At 44.1% G+C, this 25,173-nt stretch overlaps 1 protein-coding gene across 1 annotated transcript; it reads left to right on the top strand.

Annotated features, from left to right (window-relative positions):
• On the top strand, window positions 1-24,520 carry CPN1 (carboxypeptidase N subunit 1). The gene is made up of 9 exons (XM_079792928.1): window positions 1-397; window positions 4,601-4,797; window positions 10,577-10,732; window positions 12,445-12,627; window positions 14,166-14,277; window positions 16,886-17,025; window positions 19,172-19,271; window positions 21,827-21,945; window positions 24,370-24,520. Exons 1-9 carry the CDS (start codon window positions 175-177, stop codon window positions 24,466-24,468), a joined length of 1,329 nt encoding a protein of 442 aa, XP_079649054.1. The 5' UTR covers window positions 1-174; the 3' UTR covers window positions 24,469-24,520.
• The last annotated feature ends 653 nt before the right edge of the window (window positions 24,521-25,173 follow it).

Genomic DNA, 25,173 nt, shown 5'->3' with positions numbered 1-25,173 from the left:
AGAGGGGATGATTCCAGAGCCACAGGAATAATTCCCAGCTGCGGCCCGCGCGGCCCCACACCTCCTCCCAGGTGCGGGCACCCTGCGCTCACTGCCGGGAGAGCTGGTGCCCGGCCCTGGGATTCTGACGGAAGAAGGCAGGTTTGGGGGTTCCCTCGGAAGAAGCCCGGCGAGATGTCAGGCCTGCTCTCAGTCTCCCTCCACCTCGTCCTTCTCTTCCCGTGGGCCGCCCCGGTGACCTTCCGCCACCGCCGCTATGATGACCTGGTGCGGACGCTGTACAAGGTGCACAACGAATGCCCCTACATCACGCGTGTCTACAGCGTGGGGCGCAGCGTGAAGGGGAGACACCTCTACGTGCTGGAATTCAGCGACTACCCTGGGATCCACGAGCCCTGTAAGCCCCCAGCAGTCCTTGGAGGGTCGAGGGCAGGACCCTTCCTTACAAATCCAGTCATGGGGGTGGTTGGGGGGGGGGGGGGGGTCCTGGACCCCTCCCTCTGTCAAACAGCACCTCCCCCTCAGCCTGTGCTGAGTACTTCCCTGCTTCAGCCCTCAGATGGCCTCCGCCCCTGGGGAGCTGCTATCTCAGTTCAGGCTCCAGGTGGTTCCTCTTTTTTAGGTTCTAGTTGCTCAGGACCTTCTTCCCTGCTCCCATCCCCCCTCCTGCCCATCTCCTTTCCTCCCATTGCCCCTCCCTCCCCCCTTATTACTCTGTCATCCTCTATCTAATGCCTCAGGAGACAGAAGCAGGAACAATTAGCCCTTCTAATTCTGCCAGGAAACTGAGGAGGGTTGAGGGATATTTCTTTGGGGAAGGATGGTGAGAGAGAGCATGGTATCCTGGGGTCTGGGGTATTAGTTTTATTCATTGCATTATGTGTTGTTGTTGTTTAGTTTGTTTCTATTATAAAAGCAAGTGATGTTTGGATTAACATTAGAAATTAGAGAAGGGGAAAAAACTCAGTCATAACCCCACCACTCACAGATAACATTGCTAACATACTGAAGTATCTCCTTCCAGACTTTTTCTGTGCATAGTTAAAACCCCCTCACACGGTTTGTTTTATAAAATTGGACTCATACTGCAACTGCCTTTCTCATTGCACAGCCTTTTATGAATGGCATCCATGTCTGTAAATGTAGATCTACACCATCACGTTTGGCTGTATAACCTTCCATTGCATGGTTGTATCTAACTGTTCATTTATTGATGGGCGTTTGAGTGTTTTTCTAATTTCTCACTGCTTTACTTCTAACAACTGTGACATCCAAGTTATGTCGGTTCCTCCTTCAGACTGCCCCCCTCAAACCTCTCTTCTGCTTCCCTTCCACACCCTCCACCCTAGCCCAAACTTCATCCCAACTTGCCTAAGCCAGTGGTCGGCAAACCGCGGCTCACGAGCCACATGCAGCTCTTTGGCCCCTTGAGTTTTTAGCAAAGGCCAGCTTAGGAGTACCCTAATTAAGTTAATAACAATGTACCTACCTATATAGTTTAAGTTTAAAAAATTTGGCTCTCAAAAGAAATTTCAATCGTTGTACTGTTGATATTTGGCTCTGTTGACTAATGAGTTTGCCGACCACTGGCCTAAGCAATTATACTAGGCTCCTTACGGACCCCCTAACTCCTAACGGCCACCACTCTCTGAGCCTTCCGTTTAGCACCGAGATGCCAGAATAATTTCCCTAAATGCTGATACAATCATCTCACCCCCCTGCTTAAAGACCTTCAATGACAGCCGCATACCTGGTGGATTCTGTCCGTGAATGGGTAGGGGGGAGGAGTGGGGAGGTGGCTAAAGGAAGACCAGAGTGAATGATTAAGTGCGGATAAGGGCCTTGCTTTGAAGCCTCGCTTACATAGCAAGCACCTGCTTTTACTCGTGTTGTGTGTTCATTGTGGAAGCCTGTGGGTGCTAAGGGACATTGCAGAGTTAGCCCCTCCTTACTCCATGCCCTCTTCTGGATGCCCCCTCTACTTTCTAGCCTTCAGGCCTTCCTTCAGGCTTTTTCATTTCGGTCCTTCTTTTCTCTGAGACCTGTAACTTAGCTTTTCATCCACCTGTTCCTTTCATTTATTTGTTCTTCATTCTGCAAATATTACTGATTACTATTATATGCAAGCACGTTTGTAAATTCTGAATATACAACAGAGAATAAAACGAAGACACTGCCCTCAGGGCCTTAATTCTAGCTGGGTAAGACTGGCAATAGATGGGTAACTACATATATATATATATATATATTGTATTGGATAAAAATAAGTGCTGTAGAAAAAAAATAAACCAGGAAAGAGAGATAGAGAATGTTATTCAGTACTACGGATAGAGTAGGGGAGAGGTCAGTGCTATGTAGAACAAGCTTCGTTGTCAAGGTGATATTTCAGTCGAACTGAATGACTTGATATGTCCTCAAACTGATATTGGGAAGGAAAACACTGCAGGCAGAGGAGAGAGCAGGAGCTTGGCACGTGTGAAGAACAGCGAGGAGGCCCCGCAGCTGCAGCAGAGTGAACGTTGGGAGAGCAAGAGACAGGTCGGAGCAGGAAGGTCAGGGAAGCGGAACAGGAGGAGCCTGGGGAGGGCCTTACCGGCTTTTGTAAAGATGTTGGCTTTTCCTTTTCCTTTGAGCGAAGCCAGAAGCCACTGGGGGGTTTTAAGCAGAAGAGTGACATGGTCTGACTTAAAAAACGTAAAGATCACTCAGAGCAGTTGCCTGTTTGGGTAAATAAAGTTTCTTTGAAACACGGCCTCGCCTGTTTGTTTTTGTATTGTCTAGGACTGCAAGAGTTGAGTAGCTGTGACGTAGACTATATAGCTCACAAATCCAAAGTATTTACTATCTGGCTCTTTATAATAAAAGTTTGCAGAGCTTTGACTCAGGAGAATGCACTTTAATGGGGCTGGGCAGAGGCAAGGAGTCCAGGTAGGAGATTTCGTGTAATAATCCAGGTGTGAGAGTGTAGGGGCTTAAACCAAAATGACAGCAGTGGTTGTTGTAAGTGGTCGGATTCCGCATACGGGATTGAAAGTAGAGACAAAAGAATTTGACAGTGAGCACCTACTAAGTGCAAAGCACTCTGCTAGTTTCTATAGGGCAGTAGTTGCCCACTTTTAGATTTCAAAGAAGTTAAAAATATTTTTAAATAAATAAGAGAGATTAGAGGAGACTAAAATATATTTTCCAAATTTTATTTTACTGAACAAGGATGTTGAAGATACTACCTGCCATCGGCTATCACCATCCTTTCTTAAAAGAAGGGATATTTTAACACTAAGAAAAGTAAGAAAGACATAATCTAAGATGAAAGAAATGCACTAAGGTTCAAGACTACACATTATGGAAAATTTACTACATGATCCTTGGGGGTTATAGACATTTTGGGGGGAAAGACTGCTGTAGGTACACAAGATAAATGCCCTAAAATATTTGTTTAAATGTATATATTGGAAAGGCCAGGTCCAGTAAAAATAAAAATAGGACCTACGCAAAATTAGGTAAAACTCAAGAGTAGTAAGTGGTAAGTACCATAAAAGGGAACTTCAGCAGTGAGCTCGCTCACAGCAGAGAGAGCCCAAGATGACTTCCCAGAGCCTACAAGGATGTTGAGGGGGATTTGGAAATATAGAGATGAAGAGGTCCAGAATCAGAAAAATCACAGAGACAGGAAGATGGGTGGGAGGGAAATCGTAGAGGGAGGAAGATAAATCACTTGGCCAGAGCTTTTCTCCTTCCTTTAAAACGGGGCAAGAGTTACTTTCTTTAAGTGGTTCTAGAGCAGTGGTTCTCAACCTTTCTAATGCCACGACCCTTTAACCTTTTGCACTCGGATGTCGAGTGTGACTCGACACGGTTAGCATTAGAATAAAGGAATCGAGAAAAAAGCAAGCGAGTGCAAAGGGTTAATACAGTTCCTCATGTTGTGGTGACCCCCAACCATAAAATTATTTTCGTTGCTACTTCATAACTGTAATTTTGCTACTATTATTGAATCGTAATGTAAATATCTGTGTTTTCCGATGGTCTTAGGCTCTACAGCAGCGGTTCTCAACCTGTGGGTCACCACCCACAGGTTGAGAACCACTAGCAGGGTCCTAGAGCATTTTACGTGAGCAGGTCTTGGGAAAACAGACTTCTCCTAAAAGACTTTATCCTAAAAGACTTGTCTCTGAGAAGCAGCGAGCTGCTGTAAGTGGTCCCTGGGCTTTGGCCTCTATCAGACTAACTAGCTAGGTGACTTCAGACAAGTGACTTAACCTCACGCCTCCCCAGGGCCCTCATCCTGAGGCTAACCATGACCCCTCTACAAGGTTTCTGTGAAGATGAGTAGTGGTGAGCACAAAGGCCTAGTACACAGTAGGGAGTCAATACATGGTAGTCATTATTATCCCTGGCGTGGGTTCCTGTAGCGCTTGGGATTGCCATTTGTTGGAAAGGGGCTTGGGGATTCCTGGGAAAGAGCCAACCGAAGCATGAGCTTTTCTCTGATTCGCTGATGAAAGAGAGGGAAGAGGTCCCTTGGCAAAGTTAGGCATCCACGGCACTTGCAAACGTCCCCCATCTTTGATCGTCCCGCGTGTCTTTCTCGCGCTTGCAGTGGAACCTGAAGTCAAGTACGTGGGGAACATGCACGGCAACGAGGTGCTGGGCCGCGAGCTGCTGCTGCAGCTGTCGGAGTTCCTGTGCGAGGAGTTCCGGAACGCCAACCCGCGCATCCTGCGGCTGGTCCAGGACACGCGCATCCACATCATGCCGTCCATGAACCCTGATGGCTACGAGGTGGCGGCCGCCCAGGTACCGCGCTGTGCAGAGAATAAAGCCATCGTAAGGGATAGAGTAAAAGCCAGCAACAATGTGTCCTCTCGGTGCGACAGTCAGTGTCACTAGGTAACAGAGAGAGGAAAGAAATATAAGAAAGTATGAAGATTTGGGTTCAGGGCTTATAAAACCCTATGCAATGATGTGGGCTCTCTGAATTTCAGTTCCCTCAACACCTTTCCAGTTGACCTCCTGTGTTTTTTCTTTTATATTTTTATATTTTAAGAGGGAGAGAGAGATAAACATCAACGATGAGAGAGAATCATTGATTGGCTGCCTCCTGCACGCCCCACATTGGGGATTGAGCCTGCAACCCGGGCATGTGCCCTGACCGTGACCTCTTGGTTCATAGATCGATGCTCAACCACTGAGCCACGCAGACCAAGCTGACCTCCTGGTTTTATGGGGAAGGTCAATGAGGCAATATTTGTGAGGACACTTTGTAAACTGGACAATACTCTGCAGGCATGAAGGGATATTGCAAAATAGACCTCCTTCCCTGAACTTCTAGCTTCGAACCCTAAATGCTCTGCTTCCTCCTTCAAGACACATTTGCATTGGGATTGGGGGAGGGAGGGGGGAGGGAGGGGGGAGGATAGCAGAGATCAAGCTTTTCCCAGAACTGTGAAGTGAGGAGTTAATTTTAGATTCTTCATACTTTATTTCTGTAGGTTTTTTCCCCTCTACTACTGTAGTATTCAGTTTTTTAATTCTTTATTTTAGAGTTTCATTTGCAGGGGAGAGAGAAGAAAAAAAATGTCTATGGGTTTTTACTTTATGAACATAAATTCAAAATGTCAGTGTGCCTAACTTTAAAGCAGCAATTCTTTTGTGGCTATACATTACAGTCATAAGTGAATATTTTGAAATACAGAGTCCACCCACTTCCCGCAACTGAATTGGAATATTCAAGGGTGAAGCCAGACACCTGCCTTACACAATGAATACGTTCCTTTAAAAGCTATGTTTAAACCTGCTTTGTTTTTGGGAGGGGAGGGGCGGTGAAGGTGTAAAGTTTTTTTTTAAATTAAAAAATATGTTTATTTGGCCGAAACCGGTTTGGTTCAGTGGATAGAGCGTCGGCCTGTGGACTCAAGGGTCCCAGGTTCGATTCCGGTCAAGGGCATGTACCTTGGTTTCGGGCACATCCCTGGTGGGGGGTGTGCAGGAGGCGGCTGATCGATGTTTCTCTCTCATCGATGTTTCTAACTCTCTATCCCTCTCTCTTCCTCTCTGTAAAAAATCAATAAAATATACAAAAAAATAGAGTTTAAAAAAATATGTTTATTTGGGGCAGGCTTGAATTATTTTAAAAACTAGAATTCACTGCTTTATTAAATTTTTTATTTTATTTTAGTGTGGTAAAAACACTCAAGATGAGATCTACCCTTTTAACAAAAGTTTAGGTGTACAAGACAGTACTGTTAACTACAGGAACAATGCTGTACAGCAGACCCCCAGCACTTCTCCCTCCGCTCAACCCAAATATAATGTCCGTTGTTGAGCAGTGCCCACTTCCCCTCCCCACAGCCCCTGGCAGCCACCTTCCACTCTGACTCCATGAACCTGACCACGCTGAGCCATACAAGTAGAACCCCACGGTACCTGTCCTTTCATGAGCAAGAATATTTTAAGCAGGGTAGGGCTGGAGGGTGAGCAGAGACAGGATGGGGAATGGAGCCAAGATAGCGAACTCAACACACATTTGACCTTTGCAATCTCACAGCTTCCTGCTGGTGTGATATAACAAATGAAGAAGCAAAACTTTTTCCCTCCCCTGGCAATCAGAGCGGTGCCTCGAGACTTGAGTTCCCAAAAGAGCAGAAAAATTTGAAAGAGTTGGGGAGGGGTGGCACCCCAGGCCTGCCTGCTCTCCTTCTCTTGACCTTTCATTGCCCACATCTTTTGTGAGATGAAGTGGGGGTGGGAGGAAGTGGGGAAAACCCCCGCCAGCTCTCTAAATCCTATGGGTATCATTAAGGAACCAATCTCTTTTGCTTGCCTGCTGTGCACTTGTTCAGAAGGAGCAGAGCTTGAACCTGAATCCCAAGAGGACCCATTAGGTTATCTAACTCTCAGAGTTACCTCCATACCCAGAAGAAACCTGTCTGCATGGGAGACCAGCCTGGCCACCAAACGTTAAAGCTAGCTTTGGCCCTAGCCGATTTGGCTCAGTGGATAGAGCATCGGCCTGCGGACTGAAGGGTCCTGGGTTCAATTCCAGTCCAGGGCACATGCCTGGGTTTCAGGCTCGATCCCCAGTAGGGGGCATGCAGGAAGCAGCCAATCAATGGTTCTCTCTCATCATTGATGTTTCTATCTCTCTCTCCCTCTCCCTTCCTCTCTAAAATCAATAAAATATATTTTAAATAATAATAATAAAAATAAAAGCCAGCTTTGAGTAAGGCAGAATAATGCCCCCCCCCCCCACACTCCCTCAAAGATGCCCAAGTCCTAATCCCAGGAACCTGTGAATATGGTATGTTACATGGCAAGGGGGGATAAAGTTGCAGATGGAATAAAGGTTGCTAAACAAGTGACCTTCATATCCTGGGTCATTTGGGTGGGCCCCGTGTCATCAACCACAAGTCCTTTGGGTGTGGAAGAAGGAGGCAGAAGGTCAGAGTCAGAGATTGAAGATGTCATGCTGCTGCCTTTGAAGGTGAAAGGAGGGATCAGGAGCCCAGGAATGTGGGTGGCCTCGGGATGCTGGGACAGATGCCCCTAGCGCCTGCGGAGGAAACAGCCCTGGTTTTAGTCCTGTAAGACCCATTTCAGTCTTCTCTCCAAAACTCCAAATGTAATGAACTTGTGCTATTGGAAGCCACTGAATCGGTGACAAGTTGTTACAGCAATAACAGGAAACTAATATACCTCCAGCCCTGCTTATGGGAACCTTCAGTTAAGGGGATTCCTTACCTGCCTGCTTAGCCAATGGCCCCGTGTGAGCAGTAATACTGAGAGGTACATTAACATAGCTGTTAATAGGAACAGGTAAGAGCTAGTTGATACTAATAGAAAAGTAGTGAGAAACCCCTAGAGCAGTGGTCGGCAAACCACGGCTCGCGAGCCACATGCGGCTCTTTGGCCCCTTGAGTGTGGCTCTTTCACAAAATAACCAAGTGGCGTTAGAAGAAGTTTAAGTTTAAAAAATTTGGCTCTCAAAAGAAATTTCAATTGTTGTACTGTTGATATTTGGCTCTGTTGACTAATGAGTTTGCCGACCACTGCCCTAGAAGCATAAGAAAAAAATCATTATTTCATGAAGTGAAAAATCAAACTCCAAACTGAAAAAATCAGATAAGAGTTTTTCACTGGATAAAATTGATGTAGGAAATGTAAGAGAACTTCAAAAAACATTATGTTCTCAATGATATCTAAGAATAAAATATAAGCAGGATGCCATGAAAATGAAGAAATCTGTGAAAAAAAGATTTCTTGGAAAGATAGGAGACTGGTAGTACCTTTGTGTGTTTTTAGCTGCCCAGCACTGAACCATTCACCTTACTTCTAGGAATAGTCACCACATGGGGCTCTACTCTCTCAGTCAGCAGGGCTCAGTGGACACTATTCCCCTTCTCCAAGGCCACCCAAAACATTACATGGAATTTATTTTAGTTATTTGTATAAACATCTGACTCCCCACATATACTGTGAATTCTTAGAATGGTAAAATAATGTCTCATTATCTTTCCCCAGTGTCTATCAGAGATGGACTTAAGTAAGTGTTGGTTAACTAGATGGATGGATGAATGAATGAATGAATACACGACCAAATAAGTGATAAAATCTGAAGTGTAAGCATGAGGTTGATATTACTCAGAAGAAAGATAAGCAAGTATACTAACTTTTAAAAGTGATGGTGGGGTTTTCATGGCACAGCCAGTTTAAAAAACAGTTTAGCTATTTCTGCAAAGTTAAATATAGACTTACCTTATGACCCAGCAGTTCCACTAGTATCTGCCCAAGATAAATGAAAACATAGATCCACACAAAGAATTGTACATGAGTGTTCATACCAGCATTATTCATGATAGCTCCAAAGTGGAAACAATCCACATGTCCATGTACTGGCTGAAAAAGTATCCCCCCAAATTCATGTCTACCTGGAACCTGTAAACATGATCTTATTTGAAAACTAGAGGCCCGGTGCATGAAATTTGTGCATGGGTGGGGTCCCTAGGCCTGGCCGGCGATCAGGGCCTATCGGGGCCATCTCGCCCAGTCCCGATTGAGGCTGGGCTGGCTGCCGGATGGGGCCTGCTGGATGGGGAGAGGGACCGTGGGAGGTTTGCTGGCCAGGGGAGGAACCGGGGGAAGTTGGCTGGCCGTGGGAGATTGGCTGTGGGAGCACACTAACCATCAGGGGGCAGCTCCTGCATTAAGCGTCTGCTCCCTGGTGGTCAGTGCATGTCATAGCGACTGGCTGACCGGTCATTCAGTCGTAACAGTTGCTTAGGCTTTTATATAAATAGATAAGGATTTTGCATATGTAATCATGTTAACATAAAGTCATACTGGATTAGGGTGGACCCTAAATCAAATATGCCCGTTGTTCTTATAAGAAGAAAGAAATTTACCTGGCTGGTGTTGCTCAGTGGTTGAGCATTGATACATGCACCCCATGCTCCAAGAGGTCACCTGGATTCCAGGTCAGAGCACATGCCCTGTTTCGGGCTCGATCCCCAGTAGGGGAGGTACAGGAGGCGGCCAATCCATGTTTTTCTCTCTCATCAATGTTTCTATCTCTCTCTCCCTTCTCTCTCTCCACTCCTCTCTCTTTCTCTCTCTAAAAAAAAAAAAAAAAAAAATCAATAAAAACATTAAAAAAAAAAAGAAGAAATTTATACAGAGACACAAACAGATGGGGGAGAAAGCTATATGAAGATGGAAGCAGGAATTGGAGTGATTCATCTACAAGCTAGGGAACAGCAAGGGTTGCTAGCAGCCACCAGAAGCTAGAAGAGACAAAGAAGGATCGTCCACTGAACCTTTAGCAAGCATGGCTAGATTTCAAATTTCTAGCCTCCAGAATTGTGGGAGAACAAATTTCTGTTGTTATAAGTCACCTAATTTGTGGTAATTTGTTATGGCAGCCCCAGACAACTAATACAGTCTATTAGTTGGTGAATGGGTAAACAAAATGTGTTAAATATAATGGAGCTATCCTATATAATAAAATCATAGTATGCAAATTGTCCCCTCAACTGGGAGTTTGTCTGGGAGTTCGACCAGGGGGCGGGGCTGTCCGGGGGAAGGAAGGGAGGCCCCGGCCGGCAGCCAGCAGCCACTAGGGACCCTACCAGTGCAGAATTTCATGCACCGGACCTCTAGTTCACCAATAAAAAGGAGTGAAGTACTAATACATGCTACAACATGAAGGAACCTGAAAAACATTGTCTAGTGAAAAAAGCCAAACACATATGTATGATCTCACATATGTGAAAATGTCCAGAAAAGGCAAATCTACAAGGGTTGGAGTAAACATGCAGAGTGACTGTAAAAGGGCATGAGGTGTTTTTTTTAGGGTAATAAGAATGTTCTCAAATTAGATTGCAGTGATGGTTGTACACTCTGTCAACATCCTAAAATTAATTGAATTGTATATTTCAAATGGGTGACTTTTATGGTACATAAGTTTTATCTCAGTAAAGCTGATTTTTTGTTTTGTTTTGTTTTGTTTTTAAGTAGGGGTTCTTCAAATATAGGATTCAGTCTGAAACCTTCACTTTCCCTCTCTCCATTTTCCCTCTAGGGCCCGGAGGCTTCTGGATATCTGCTTGGCAGAAACAATGCAAATGGAGTGGACCTGAACCGAAACTTCCCCGACCTCAATACCTACATCTATTACAATGAGAAGTACGGAGGCCCCAACCACCACTTGCCCCTTCCAGACAACTGGAAAAGCCAGGTATGGGAAGAAATTTACATACAGAAGCAGGTAAATCAACATCTGGAATTTCTTCTGGAAATCTTCACGTCAACTAAAGAGGCAAGAATTAGGCATCAACTCAACTCCATGTTAGTATGCCCAGAGTAGTAATAACTGCCTCTTTGTATTTATTCCCTCCCCCAGCATAGGGACCTCCAAGGGGCACCTGCTCACAAAGTGTTTGATGGTAGTGGCCATGGTAGTGAGGGAAGTGAAAGCACTATCACACAGTTGCACAGTATTTTATAAAATTATTTCAGTTGATCATTGCAACACTGTGTGGCGAGTGCTTCCATCCGTGTTATCCATCTCTGTTTTATAGATGTTATGCTTATAGAAAAAAATAATTTAAATTCACGCAGCTATAATTGATGGAATCAGGTTTAAAACCCAGGTCTCCCCACTCCTCATCCAACATTCTTTCTACTGCACGGTACTGTTGACACAGAACTCTAGCTTCCTATAGAGAAATCTCTCTTACATGTGGACTGTATGCTCACCAACACTGAGCTATAGAAAGAAATTCAGAGGCTTGCCCTTATGCATAGTTTTCCTCTTTCCTTTCTATATGAGCATTGACTACTTTACCGCACTCTCATTTCCCTGCTCTTCAGTCAGAGGATCCCATTCAGTCAGATGGTCCCAACCTTTCTCCCCAGGAGGCCTGTCACGTCACCCCTGGTAATGTGAATGGTTTCATCCTGCTGGCGGGCCTGCTCCTGAGACACATTAACACCACATAACCCTAAGCACATCAACCCTGAGAGGAGGAAAAACAGTGCAGATGGAAATGATTTACTTGTACTACAAGTCCAGTGGCTTTCCTTGGAATACCATCCCTCATTAGCATTACAATATGCAATCAGTAGGGTGGGATTTTACTTCTTAGCCAAGCCTGGCCCATATTACACTATTCTAATCCAGAAATTGGGGTATGACCATGTCAACATCACAGTAGATGTGTTAGGCAAAGGAGGAGGTTGGAAACCATTACTGTAAACCAGCGTTTTCCACATTTATTTACCAGAGCCCTAAATTTCTACAAAGGTGCCTCAGAAGCCACTGAAGCAGTGGGTAAATTGGAGGACACTTCCCTAGGGGGCAGAGAGAGGTCAAGCTTGATGCATTTATTACAAGTGATGAGCCTACTTTGACTCATCGTTATTACACAAAGTCCATAATTTACATTAGTGTTCACTCTTCATGTGCTACATTCTATGGGTTTGGCCACACGTATCCTGACATGTATCATACAGAATGATTTCACTGCCCTAAATGCTCTCTTTTTATCTGTTTTATATATTAGGATTCCATATAAGATTTCATTTTCAAAAAGGTTTCCATCAATTAATTTTTTAAGATAATCTTCTTTTAATTATTGTTATTTAGAGAGGGGTGAGAGAGAGAGAAACATTGATTTGTTGTCCACTTACTTATACATTTATTGGTTGCTTCTTATGTGTGCCCTGATCAGAGATTGAACCTGCAATCTTGGTGTATGAGACAACGCTTTAACCAACTGATTTACCTGACTAGGGCCATCCACTTAATTTTTTAAAACCATCATGCAAAAGATCAAAATTTCCCCACCTATACTTCTCACACCTGGTAGGACCTGTCTTATTTGGACATGCTATCTCCTCAGGCCGCTTACTGACAAACTTATTCAAATGTCTCTCTTCTCTCCTCAGGTGGAACCTGAGACTCGGGCTGTAATCCAGTGGATACGCTCCCTCAACTTTGTCCTTTCAGCCAATCTCCATGGAGGGGCAGTGGTGGCCAATTACCCGTATGACAAGTCCCTGGAGCATCGGTTCCGGGGTTACCGCCGCACTGCCAATACCCCCACGCCTGATGACAAGCTTTTCCAGAAGGTATGCAGAACGGTGGCTTGTCCAGCTGGGAACTTGGGACTCAGGAGAGTAACCCAGGTCAAGTCAGTAACACAGGACCCTGTTAGGTACAGACCACAGAAAATAACTGACAGCACTGCTTGCTCATTAGGAACCTACAGTCTAGAAAACTGCATTTTGTTTTGAGTGATAAGCCAAAGTGTCATGAAAAAAATAAGTATATAGGAAAGCTTTATAGTACAATTACCACAGTGTAAAAAAAGTACTTAAGCTAATGACAAGCGAGAAATATGCCCAAAGACTAATAGTGCTGGTGGTAAGCGAGTGGCATTAAGTGTGAATTTTGGAGGCTCTAATTTGCAATTTCATGATAGTAGGGCTATATTAATGAGAAATAGACTATGCACATAGTTAAAAAATAGCAGTAGAATAAAATTAAGATTATTTTATAGTTAATATATTATTAATAACAATTTATATAACTCAGTAATATTTATCATTACAATTATAACATTAATTATTAATTCATCAATTAATGAAATACATAGAGAATAATACCAGTTTTTGCTTTGCAAAGCAAGTATATCTCATTTTTTTCACTGATAGAATATAGTAATGAAAGGGAATTAATAGAGATTCTAAATATATTCCTTTCTTAACATACAATTCACCTTCAAAACAGTTTTTTTCTGACGAAGTCCTATCTTACTTGCTTCTTTCTTTTACAAAACTCAGCTAGAAAATGGAACACCTAGAAATAAATTAAGGAGTACAAACTGTCAGTTATAAAAATAGTCACAGGGATTTAAAGTACAGCATAGGGAATATAGTCAGTAATCCTATATAATAAAAGCCTAACATGCAAATCGATCAAACGGTGGAATGACCAGTCGCTATGATGCGCACTGACCACCAGGGGGCAGACACTCAACACAGGAGTTGCCCCAGCCCGCAGGCCCCAACCAGTGGCAACGGCCAGCCAAGGTGGGTGCCAATGGGGGCCCCCTGATCGCCCTGCCGGTCACCCCAAAATTGGCCCTGATCACCAGCCGTGCCTAGGGACCCTACCCATGCATGAATTCCGTGCACCAGGCCTCTAGTATTGTAATAACTATGTATGTGTCAGATGGGTACTAGACTTCCCAGGGTGATCACTTCAGAAGGTATAGAAATGCCTAATCATTATGTTGTACATCTGAAATATAATATTGTATGTCAACTGTAATTGAAAAATAAATTTTAAGATATAAAAATAAATAATTAAAAAAAAGAAATTGTACACCTAGAAGTGAACTTATATATCATCTAGTGCCACCCCTCACTTTACACTTGGAGAAATTTAGTCCCAAGATAGTGGGAAAATCAGATTTCAGGTTGCTTAACTATAATCCACTGCACACACATACCATCTCTATCTTGGCTGGTATTTTCTTTCACTAAAGCAAATAATCAGTAGTTTATACCTAGTGGGGTTTCTTGGCTTTACGCAACTTCTAAGTATGAACATCGCAATGTGAGTGGGGAACACTCAAGGTCCTTTCTGCCCACTTTCCCTACAGCTGGCCAAGGTCTACTCCTACGCACATGGATGGATGCACCATGGTTGGAACTGTGGGGATTACTTCCCAGACGGCATCACCAATGGGGCTTCCTGGTATTCTCTCAGCAAGGGTAAGGGGAGGCCTGGTTACAGCAGTGCTTCAAGCTGAGGTAGGGTGGGGCTCATTTCTCCTTCTGAATTACCTTTTTTATAAAATCCTCACCTGAGGATATTTTTTCCATTGATCTTTAGGGAGAGTGGAGGGGAGAGGGAGAGGGAAAGGGGGGGGGGGGGGGAGAGAGAGAGAGAGAGAGAGAGAGAGAGAGAGAGAGAGAGAGAGAGAGAAACATCGATGTGTGAGAGACACATCAACTGGTTGCCTCCTGCATGCACCCCAACTGGGGCCTGGGATCAAACCTGCAGTGGAGGTATGTGCCCTTGACTGGGAATCGAACCTGAGACCCTTGATCCTTAGGCCGACGCTCTAACCACTGAGAAAACTGGCCAGGGCTATCTTTTTTTTCCCTCAGAGAAGTGACAGCAATACTATAGAATTTTGCATTGGGGGTACAGATCTAAAAATGGCAACGTCGTAAGTTAGCATTTAATGGCATTTTGTGGTTTATTAAAATGAAGGCAGGGGCACCTTGTGGCCTTTTAAAAACTGGTGGTTTACACAGAATATTGGGGCATAGGAGGGAAATAACATAGTCAAGTGGTTAAAGTGTGGGCTTCAACAGCACATTGGGTTGAAGCCCAGCTTGCCCATTTACCAGTTATGTGGCTTCAGGCTAATTACTTAACCTCTCTGAGCTTTGGCTTCCTTATCTGTACATTAAAAATAACAATATTTGCCCCATAATTTTGATATGAGTATTAGATAAAGTAATGCACATAAAGCATTTGGAAATAGCTGGCTTACAAATGTTGGGCTTTTTCTAACTCGCATAGAGTTATGCCTCACATAGCAACAGGTGAGGAGAGGAGCTGGCCTGGACACAAACTTTTCCTCTGGTATATGCTCGGTACCCTCCCTGCCCATCTCCCAGGATCAGGAGTTTGCCTGGACATTGGTCATTGATAATGCAGCAGACACTTCCAGCAAGCGGCTTCCGTCTCTACACCCTGGGCCTTCTCCATCACAGGGAGCTGAGACAGAACCTCTGTTGATGAACCTTCGGTAGATAAGGGACCTAAGGATCGGGAAGAGGCTGAAGCAAGGACCTTTTAGGAATCACGTGTCAGCAGTTGTCTTTCCCTGTCCTCTCAAATCTGGCCTGGTTGGAGCCTAGGTAGCAGAATGCTCACTAGTGAGGACTAAGCTGATAGTTGGTCCTGTAGAGAGTGGGGAGGAGGAAGGTTAGGGAGTCACCATGTACTGGGAAAGTGGCTGAAAACTCACTTGAATACAAAGCAAGAAGATTTTGTTGAACTTTACTTTCTTTAGTTTGCATTAGGAAAGCAATAGATTATTTCCCCCAAAAAAATAAAATATCAAGTATAAATTTACAAATTATACTCGTTCTTCCCTTCCTATCCTTTGGGAAAGCATTGAGAATCATGGCCCCAAAGTAAGCTGGCACCACTTCAAGATGATCAATTTCATTAAAACAATTGTTCCAACAGTGTGGTTTCTGGACCAGCCTCATCAGCATCCCTTGGTACTTGTTAGAAATGCAAATTTGGGGGCCCCACCCCATACCTACTGAATCAGAAACTCTGGGCTAAGGCCCAGCAATCCGTATTCGGCTGGAAGCCTTCTTATTCTAATTCTGAGAGAGAAGTGATGGAACAGGCTATAGTTGTTCTCCAGCTTCCTATAGCGCTGCTTGCACACATTAGCTCAGAGAGTAGGTGAAAGTTACTATCATTTTATTAGGGAGAATAAATATACACTGAAAACAATTACAGAACAAATAAAGTACAAGATAATGTCAAATACTATGAATATGTGGTGAGTCACTAAATAATCAGAGTTTTCTGTATAGGCTTCTATCAGTTACCAGAATTTTAAAACTAAAATTTAGGATTTCCATCTTAAATTGGCAAATGAGATGTAGGAGTTTTCTTATGTCCCCACACAGTAGGGGGCCTGTTTTCCAGCAGAGTATAAATGGGTAATTTTTAACTCAAAGAAATTTGTGGTATAAACACCATTCTAATCATCAGAAACCTATTTTAAAATAATCCGATTGAATAATATTGAAGGTAGGAACAAGCCAGCTTTGATGGAGGAAAAATACAGCTGCTTCTGCTTTTTCAGGGTTGTTTTCCTTGGTAACTATTTTCCAGGTTCAGGCTGTGATCTTAGGTAGGAAGAGGAATGTGAAAGCAAGGTATTTGTCTCATTTCTAACCTCCCAGGTTTGGAGGACATCGTAGTCCAAAGAGGAAACCTGTCACCAGAAAGCTATATATGTGCCTAGTCTAATGTTAAGGCACAGCCAATAAGCAGACTTTGGACATGCTAAGAGGGGCAAGAAATGAATTTAAGTCATTAAATGCAAAAGTAGTTGAGGGTAGAGATGGCAAATGGGCACTTATGAAGAGAGAAAACTGGAACAAGAGAAAGGCATGTGAACTGGGAAACTGGGGAAAGGTTTTACGGAGGAGGAAGTGAATAGCAAGAGGTAGAATAGAAAGTAACAAGGTGTGTGGAGAGATTGGGATTAAAGAGAGTTGGAATTGCCCGTCCGGTGGGAAACTGGTTGTTTAAATCTGCCCCTGCTCTTTCCCCTAGGAATGCAAGACTTTAACTATCTCCATACCAACTGTTTCGAGATCACGCTGGAACTGAGTTGTGACAAATTTCCCCGCCAAGAGGAATTGCAGCGCGAGTGGCTGGGTAATCGGGAAGCCCTAATCCAATTCTTGGAGCAGGTAACATTGAATTCTTTAACGTTTATGGTTATGGGAGAAGAAGGTTTTTCCAATGGCAGGCAAGGTTTTCTGTGTGGCTCAAGTCTCACTTTTGCTCTGACTCATCAATATATCTGGGCTTCTTCTACCAATGAAATGTATCCATTCAACATTACTGAGCAAAACTGTCTGTCAGAAACTGTACTCTGTGCTGGGGATTGTGCATATAAAGCAACAAATACCCCTGTCCATATGGAGTTTGTATTCTAGTGAGAAGAGATAGACAGACAATAAACAAAGGAATCAGATAAATCTTATAGCATGCCGAATGCTATGAAGAGGCCTTACCGAGGAGGTGGCCTTTAAACAGACTTAAAGGGGGTGAGGGAGAGAGCCATGCCCATGTCTGGAGAAAAGGGGGCCCCTCAGTGAGGACACAAAAGTAACTGCAAGGCCAACAACAAGCACCGAACGATGTGCAGCATCACCAGTCACTAGGGAAATGCACATCAAACCCTCAGTGAGATACCACCTCACACCCATTAGGACGGCTGCTTTAGAAAACAAACCAACGATGACAGAAAATAGCAAATGGCGGCAAGGATGTGGAGAAATTGGAACCCTTGTACATGGTTGGTGGGGATGTAAAATGGTGCAGCCGCTATGCAAAACAGTACTACAGTTCCTCAAAACAATTAAAAATAGAACTATCATATGAGCCAACAATCTGCTTCGGGGTAGATACCAAAAAACAAACAAACAAACAAACAAAAAAACACAAAACAAAACAAAAAACTGGAAGCAGGATCTTAAAGAGATATTTGTTCATAGCAGCAGTCTTCGTGAGAGCCAAGAGGTGGAAACAATCCAAGTGTTCAATGAGAGATAAATGGATAAACAAAATATGGTATATGCATAAAATGGAATATTATCCTGCCTTAAAAAGAAGGAAATTCTGGCTGTAGCCAAGTTTGGCTCAGTGAAGGGTCCTGGGTTGGATTCCTGTCAAGGGCACATACCTTGGTTGCAGGCTCCATCCTGGCCCTGGTTGGGCTGCATGCAGGAGGCAACCAATCGATGTGTCTCTCTCACATTGATGTTTCTCTCTCTCTGTCTCTCCCTCTCCCTTCGACTCTCTCTAAAACTCAATGGAAAAATATTGTCAGGTGAGGATTAACCAAAAAAAAAAAAAAAAGAAAAGAAGGGAATTCTGCCACATGCTACAACATAAATAAACCCTGTGGACATTACCCCAAGTGAAATAAGCCAATCACAAAAAGAGAAATACCTTATAATTTCACTTATATGACATATCAAGAGTAGTCAGCCCTAGCTGGTTTGGCTCAGTGGGTAGAGAATCGGCCTGAGCGCTGAAGGGTCCTGGGTTCGATTCTGCTCAAGGGCACATGCCTGGGTTGCAACCCGATCCCCATAGAGGGTATGCAGGAGGCAGCTGATCAATGATTCTCTCTCATCATTGATGTTTCTTTCTCTCTCTCCCTCTCCCTTCCACTCTGAAATTAATAAAAATATATGTTTTTTAAAAAAAGAGTAGTCAAATTCATAGACAGAAAGTAGAATGGTAGTTGCCTAGGTCTGGAGAGAGGAGATGGGATTTGTTTAGTGGGTATAGAGTTTCAGTTTTACAGGATGAAAAAGTTCTGGAGATTGCTTGCACAACAATGTGAATACATTTAACACTACTGAACTCTATACTTAAAATAGTTAAAATAAGAAATTGTATGTTGCGTGCATTTTATCACAATCTAAATTTCTATTAATTTAAAAAAATACGAAGCCAGAACACTATTGTGGTTGGAATAATCACAGTAGGGGAGAAGGTAGCAGGATATGGAGAAATTGGAGATCAGTCAGCTAACTGAGGCTGTGGCTTAGAGACCATCGTAAGAACTTTAGCTGTTGCTCTGAGTTGGGTTTGAGTATGACACAATTTGACTTACATTTTAATGGAATCCTTCTGAATGCTCTATTTAAAAGACATTATTTGGTATAAGGAGAGGGGACAGAGAGCCCAGTTAAGGGGTTATTAGGCTAATCTTTGTGAGGTTAAATGCAAAAGTATATGAGACAGGGCTGTGGAGACTTTAAAACACCGTACAATGTTTTATGATCATAGTTATACCGTAAGTTGTTGTTTTTTTGACAGGTACACCAAGGCATCAAGGGAATGGTGCTTGATGAGAATAACAATTATCTCCCTAAGGCTGTCATTTCTGTCAGTGGGATTAACCATGATGTCACCTCAGGTAGGTAGCCACTCCCTAGTAGGGTGAGAAGGAAGCTTTCACTCCCTCTTCTTCAGCATAATCAGGAGGCCACACTGTAAGCCAGTGAGACTCACAGGGACATCAAAGCCATTGGGGGTGGGGGACTGGAGGAGGCAAAGGTAATAGACATGGGAACAGTGAATTAAGAGGCAAGGACCAGGAAAATGCAAATGTCACATCTCTCTCAGCATCAGGAGCCACTTTCTCATATCACTTTGTTAGGGGTGTTTTCTGGGTTTGCAGCTATTAATAGCTCTCATACTGGTGTGAAAGGGGTAGAAAAAGAAAGGACTGTAAACCGGCTGCTTAGTCTTGTCCCTGACCCAAGCAGGTCACTACACCTCCATTCAGGACAAAGCTAGCAAGATGCATCCTATAAACCTGTTGCAGGGCAAGATTGACAGAACCTCCTACATGGTACAGAACATCTCATGCACGATGGTGTTGCAAACTGCACCAGCCCCATTGGATCATGCACAGCTTGTAGGGTTTATTATTATTATTATTATTATTGTTGTTGTTGTTTTGTTTTGTTTTTAAAGCAACACAGTGGCTACCAATGGTTAAGGGCAAGTGAGACCTGCCTGCCTCTCACAGCCTCGATACCAGCAAGGCTCAGCCACATTCTACCACACCAAGCAGACACCTTACAGCTCAGACAGTCTGTTGAAACTGGATGAAATCTCAGCTTTAAGGAGATCACTCATGTTCTCTAAGATGATCCCAACACACCTTACCTGAAAGGCTCATTCAAGACAAAGGCAGTGTGATACTCCAAAGGCGAGATTCTGTAGCCTCATAGGGAAGCGTCAGACTGGGACCAGGGCTGTTTAGAGATCAAACCTCAGGCATCCCTAAGAGCTTCAGGGCTTGCTAGACTCATACCTTACTCACGCCAAGGGTGGGGAATGCCTCTGAAACATTCTAGCCAATGGACAGATATTGAATACCTCTGATTTCACCAGTAAGGTCCCATTTCCAGGACACATTAGGCTGAACTAATACCTTGCTCATTTTACCTCTGGGGAAAATAACAACTCATTGCTAGCATTCATTATCCTACCTAGCAAAGCATCTAGTGTTGAGTAGAGATAAAGAGAGCTGAAGCCCTCATAATAGCTGCATCTGGAATTGGGCCTTTCTTTTTTCCCCTTTTTTCTTTTTAAGTAAAATGAGGAAGGATTTCTTGACCGATGTTGTGGTAGTGCGTAGCAGGGAAAGAGCAGGATAGCTGGATCAACTGGAAAGGAAGAAAACAAGGTTGATTTTGGTGCTCCCAGCAGTAGGGCCCGTGGACTTACTTTTGGACGAAGTCTATCAAATTATCTGTGGTGGAGGATATCTTTATCTGTGGGTTTTTAATTCAGTATTCTTTTTAATTTTTTTAAATAATCATGTTGGTTCTGCGTGTCTGACTGTTTATATGCAAACACCGTTTAATTTTTATTGGAATTGGGCCTTTCTGATACAGTCCTAGCCACCACACCTGGATGTGAGCCCTTGGTTAAGAAAATGATAGCCCTGGGGTATGACTTAAACTGTCTAACGTAAAAGCATAATAAGATACTGCTTTTACTAAAGCATTGTAAAGTAAATTACAGACATTTAACAGGGGGCAGAAAAGAGACTTTCTCACTGTTTATGGACTGTCTCATTCGTAATTGCCTTTATTTCAGTTATTCATTGCTGTACACTTAAAAAAGAAATCTAAAGGCATGCTCACAATTGGTTCAAAAGAGATGTGAGGTCATTAGCCAAATTGCTACATCCCTGCCATAGAAAGACAGGCCTTCTTTTTGAATTTTATTTTTCTCTCTTAGAGGTGATGGAAGATAGATTGAAAATAGGATTCTCAAAGTCAGACCTTCAGTGGCCATTCAGTCCAGCCCTCCCACTCCATGTAAGATTGTACATGTACAACACCACGGAGGCAGCTGGTTGTCCAACCCAGGCCACCACGCCCCTTAGGGCAGGTTGTGCACCGCACAGCTGTGGTGCTTCTCCCGCGCCCTCCTCCGCGTCTGCCTCAGTCCTCACAACTTCACAACGCAGCTCATTTCCTTTGTGGAAGCTCTGTGTGTCCCAGGAGTCTTTGCAAAATCTTCCTCCCAGCAACTTAACCCCAAAGTTCCCATGCTTATTTCTTCAGGCACACATTTCTTCACGGTGGCTTTTCAGATAGTGAAACAGAGGTCTCGTGCATGCTCTTTACCAAGCAAAAACATTTACAGATATTCCACCTTTCTCCCAGTGACCCTTTCCTGGACGTGAGTTTTTAAAAACACAGGGTCTAGAGTTAAACACCGTATTCACAGGGCGGAGCACTGGGAAACTCCCATTTCTAGAAGCTGAGGCCCATCCTCCTATGAGGTAAGCCAGCCTATGATTGTAGATCTTAACCAGCTTCGTTAACGCTATTAAGAAAAATCAAGCTTATGGTCGGCTAAAACCCTCAGATGGTTTTTTCATTTAAAGACTATCTACCTGGGGCAGTTTCTAATCAGCAGACTGAGTTCTATCCTTGTAACTTTTAGGTGATCACGGCGATTACTTCCGGCTGCTGCTCCCAGGCACCTACACTGTCACCGCCACAGCACCTGGGTTCGACCCACAGACTGTGACCGTGACCGTGGGTCCCGGGGAACCAAAACTGGTGAGTTAGGCTGACTTTTACAGAGCGGGTAAAGGTCACTTATCCAGAGTCACACACAACCAGTTGCATAGTTCTACTCTTTGCCAACCTTTCCTCTTTCCCCATAAAAAAAAAATCTCATTGCTCTCATATGCTAATTTTTCTTCCATCACTTTGCTATAATATCCTTCCCCGCTTCCTTTTGACTTTTCCTTTCCCTCTGTGTAACATCGCACACTGGTGGAAAGCACTGTCTGCTTCTAAATCCAGCTCATTTGTCCACAGACTGTAGAGAGATCAGCCAATCGCTCTCACCCTCAGCTTCTTCGTCCGTAAACTGGTGACAATAGCACCGCCTTCACAAGAGATTGAAATGAGAACCCGCATGTAAAGCATGCAGTACAGTGACTGACACAGAGAAAGCGCCCGGCAAATGTTAGTTCGCAAGGTCCCGGAGACCTCGCCCAGATACACGGGTTCCCAGGGGTTGCATTCTTCTGTGCCATCAGCAAGGACTACCACCAGATGGCACTCTGCCCCCTTGTGGTGCCCCGTGTGCCCAGACCCCCTTCCTTCCCACGCGCCTCAGCAAGAAAAGAAACAGCTGGCATTCAACTTTCCATGGCATGTTTTACATGAGAAGCAAAGAATTTTCATCTGTAAGCCTAAATCTTTTGAGCTCTAGTCATATTAGATTAGGATCTTAAAGATAAAGAGGCTCAGTGATCACTCCCATCTCCTGCATATTGTAAATGACTTCCATGCAGAGGCAGGAAACAGAGTACCTCTTCCATTGTAGCCTGTTCCCCGTCCCAATTTCCCTTTTTTTCTTATACCCTCTGCTCCTCATCTACCCTAAAATCAAATGACAGTTAGGCAGCTGTACGCATGTGTCTTGCATTAAAGCAAGTCTATTAGTTATGTTTATATGCATGCATTCAAGTCCTTTGGTTGATCTCTTAACTGCCCCCCTCCCACTGCAACCCTCCCCGCTGCAACCCTTCCCTAACCAGTGGACACAAGACACTGAGGGACGGGGAGGGGCATGTGCGGGGATGGGGGGAGGGGAGGCCGCAGGGAGGTCAATGGGGGGAAAAAGGAGACATATATATTACTATTTGTAATACTTTAAACAATAAAATAAAATTTTTAAAAAATAATAAAAAAATAAAGCAAGTCTATTCAGGGCCAAATACAACCAAGTAAAAATCTTGAGTGCCATGCTCTGCTTCAAAATATTTCAACTCCGGTGCCACATAGCCTTTAAATAAATTAACATAACCCATTAATATATTGTCTTTTGAATACAATTCCCAGATACCGTAACAACTAAGAGTCCATTTATTGATCACAGTAGAGTCTTCCCATTCTAAAGCGGAGAACCACTTGGCTGGGGGGAAAGAAAAAGATCCGTAACTGGATGGTTTTCATGTTACCATTAAGGCCCGCTCAGGTACCTCCCAGCGTCCAGGGTTCTCCCCTCTGCTTTCCCACGGCCTTCTAGATGTCATGTTGCTTTCATTTCCCTCTTCCTTTCCTCATTTCGTTGTTTGTTGTTTCTTTTCTAAATTCCTGTATTACCGTAGTGCCCTTGGTTCTGGCTTCCCTGACTTTGGGGAAGTAGCAGAAAAGCTGACTGTAGATTTTTGTGGAAGGGGCGAGAAATGATCCCCTGGAGAGCCCTCTTAGTCACAAGTGTTTCAACTGCCTGCTGGCTTCAGCAGCTCCAACTGTTCCCCGGAAGCTGAGGATGCCTCGGGGAAGGGTGGTGAGAACCCTGAGCCACTCCCTCTCCCTGTGCTTCCTGGGATGGTTCTGCAGCTCCTGCACAGCCAGGATATCCCAGCTTGTTGGTCAATACCATCGTGATATTTGTGTACACAGCCAGATGCAAGTTTCCAGGTATTACTGGAAATGATGCATTAATGCGCATGGCAATTTGGAGTTTAAGAATCCATACTAACAATCTATCTCATTTCTCCTCTCTGTGTTTGTCAACGATGACGGCGGAAAGTTTAGTTCTAAGGATCTGAAGCAAGTGCGTGCCTGAGCACGCCGCCTGTGACTCACACAGTCCACGGGAAGGGGGTTATGATGACACCATCAATCTTAGTCCTTGTCCTAGGCGACAGTATTGGCAAAATCGTGGTTTGAGTTGCAGGTGTGGTTTTTTTCAAATACATATAAAGTGAATGAATATTGAGTTCATCCAGATACACCTGATGTGTCACCTTAGGAGGCACTTTGGGGGGAATATTAGCCAAGCCTATGTGACGCCACCAGTGCTGCTTTGGGTCGTGGCTGTGATAATTCTCCTGAGTCCCCTGCACTCAGAACCTGCACCTGCGGTGAAACCGGGTCCAGACAGGTCTCCCCCCAATTTCCATTTCAGGAAGTCGAAAACCGCCTCCTCACCTCTCTTGGCGTCCTCTTCTTTTCTTCCAGGTTGACTTCCAACTCACGAGAAGCATCCCTCCAGCAACCGAGTCCCCCGCACAGCACCTGGAGGCAGACTCGTCCCAAAGCAAGTCCAGCCCCGGGTAGCCCAGTGGAAAGAGACAGAGGTGGCGGCGGCCGCGTCCCTGCCGGAAATCTGCAGCCATTCACAGCGGCCCAGGGAACACTTCACAAAGGCTTGGGTCCTGCTCTCTGATCGCATGAAGCATTCTTTCTATTTTATTATCGGAGACATATTTAAATACAAACATATTCAGAACAATTTAGAATGATCTCCGTCTATGCCAGGTGTAAGCCCTCTCTGATGCAGTCCTACATAGATTCAGCGGTGTTCAGCACGATTTTCCGATTGTGAGTGAATGGGGTAGGTCCCGAAGGCTCCGTGCCAGTCCATACTGCATCCAGACACTGTTTCCGGCTGGCTGGCCCTTCTGTCAGCATAGTCTCTCAACGTCATAGGTACTCAAGGAAGATTTCTGAATGAAATGCTGAGATGAACGAACCATCATTGATATTGTTCCCATAGCAAGACCAGGGGAGCAGATCTGAAATCCCAGAGTACCCTTTCAGCAATAGCCAGTAGTTTCTTTATTTCTTTTTTTTTAAAAATATATTTTATTGATTTTTTACAGAGAGGAAGGGAGAGAGATAGAGATTTAGAAACATCAATGTGAGAGAAACATCGATCAGCTGCCTCCTGCACACTTCCTACTGGGGATATGCCCGCAACCCAGGTACATGCCCTTGACTGGAATCGAACCTGGGACCTTTCAGTCCACAGGCCGACGCTCC

This window comes from Cnephaeus nilssonii (genome assembly GCF_951640355.1).
Source record: "Cnephaeus nilssonii genome assembly, chromosome: 16".
Taxonomy (NCBI): domain Eukaryota; kingdom Metazoa; phylum Chordata; class Mammalia; order Chiroptera; family Vespertilionidae; genus Cnephaeus; species Cnephaeus nilssonii.
This window is presented reverse-complemented; position numbering and strand designations above follow the sequence as displayed.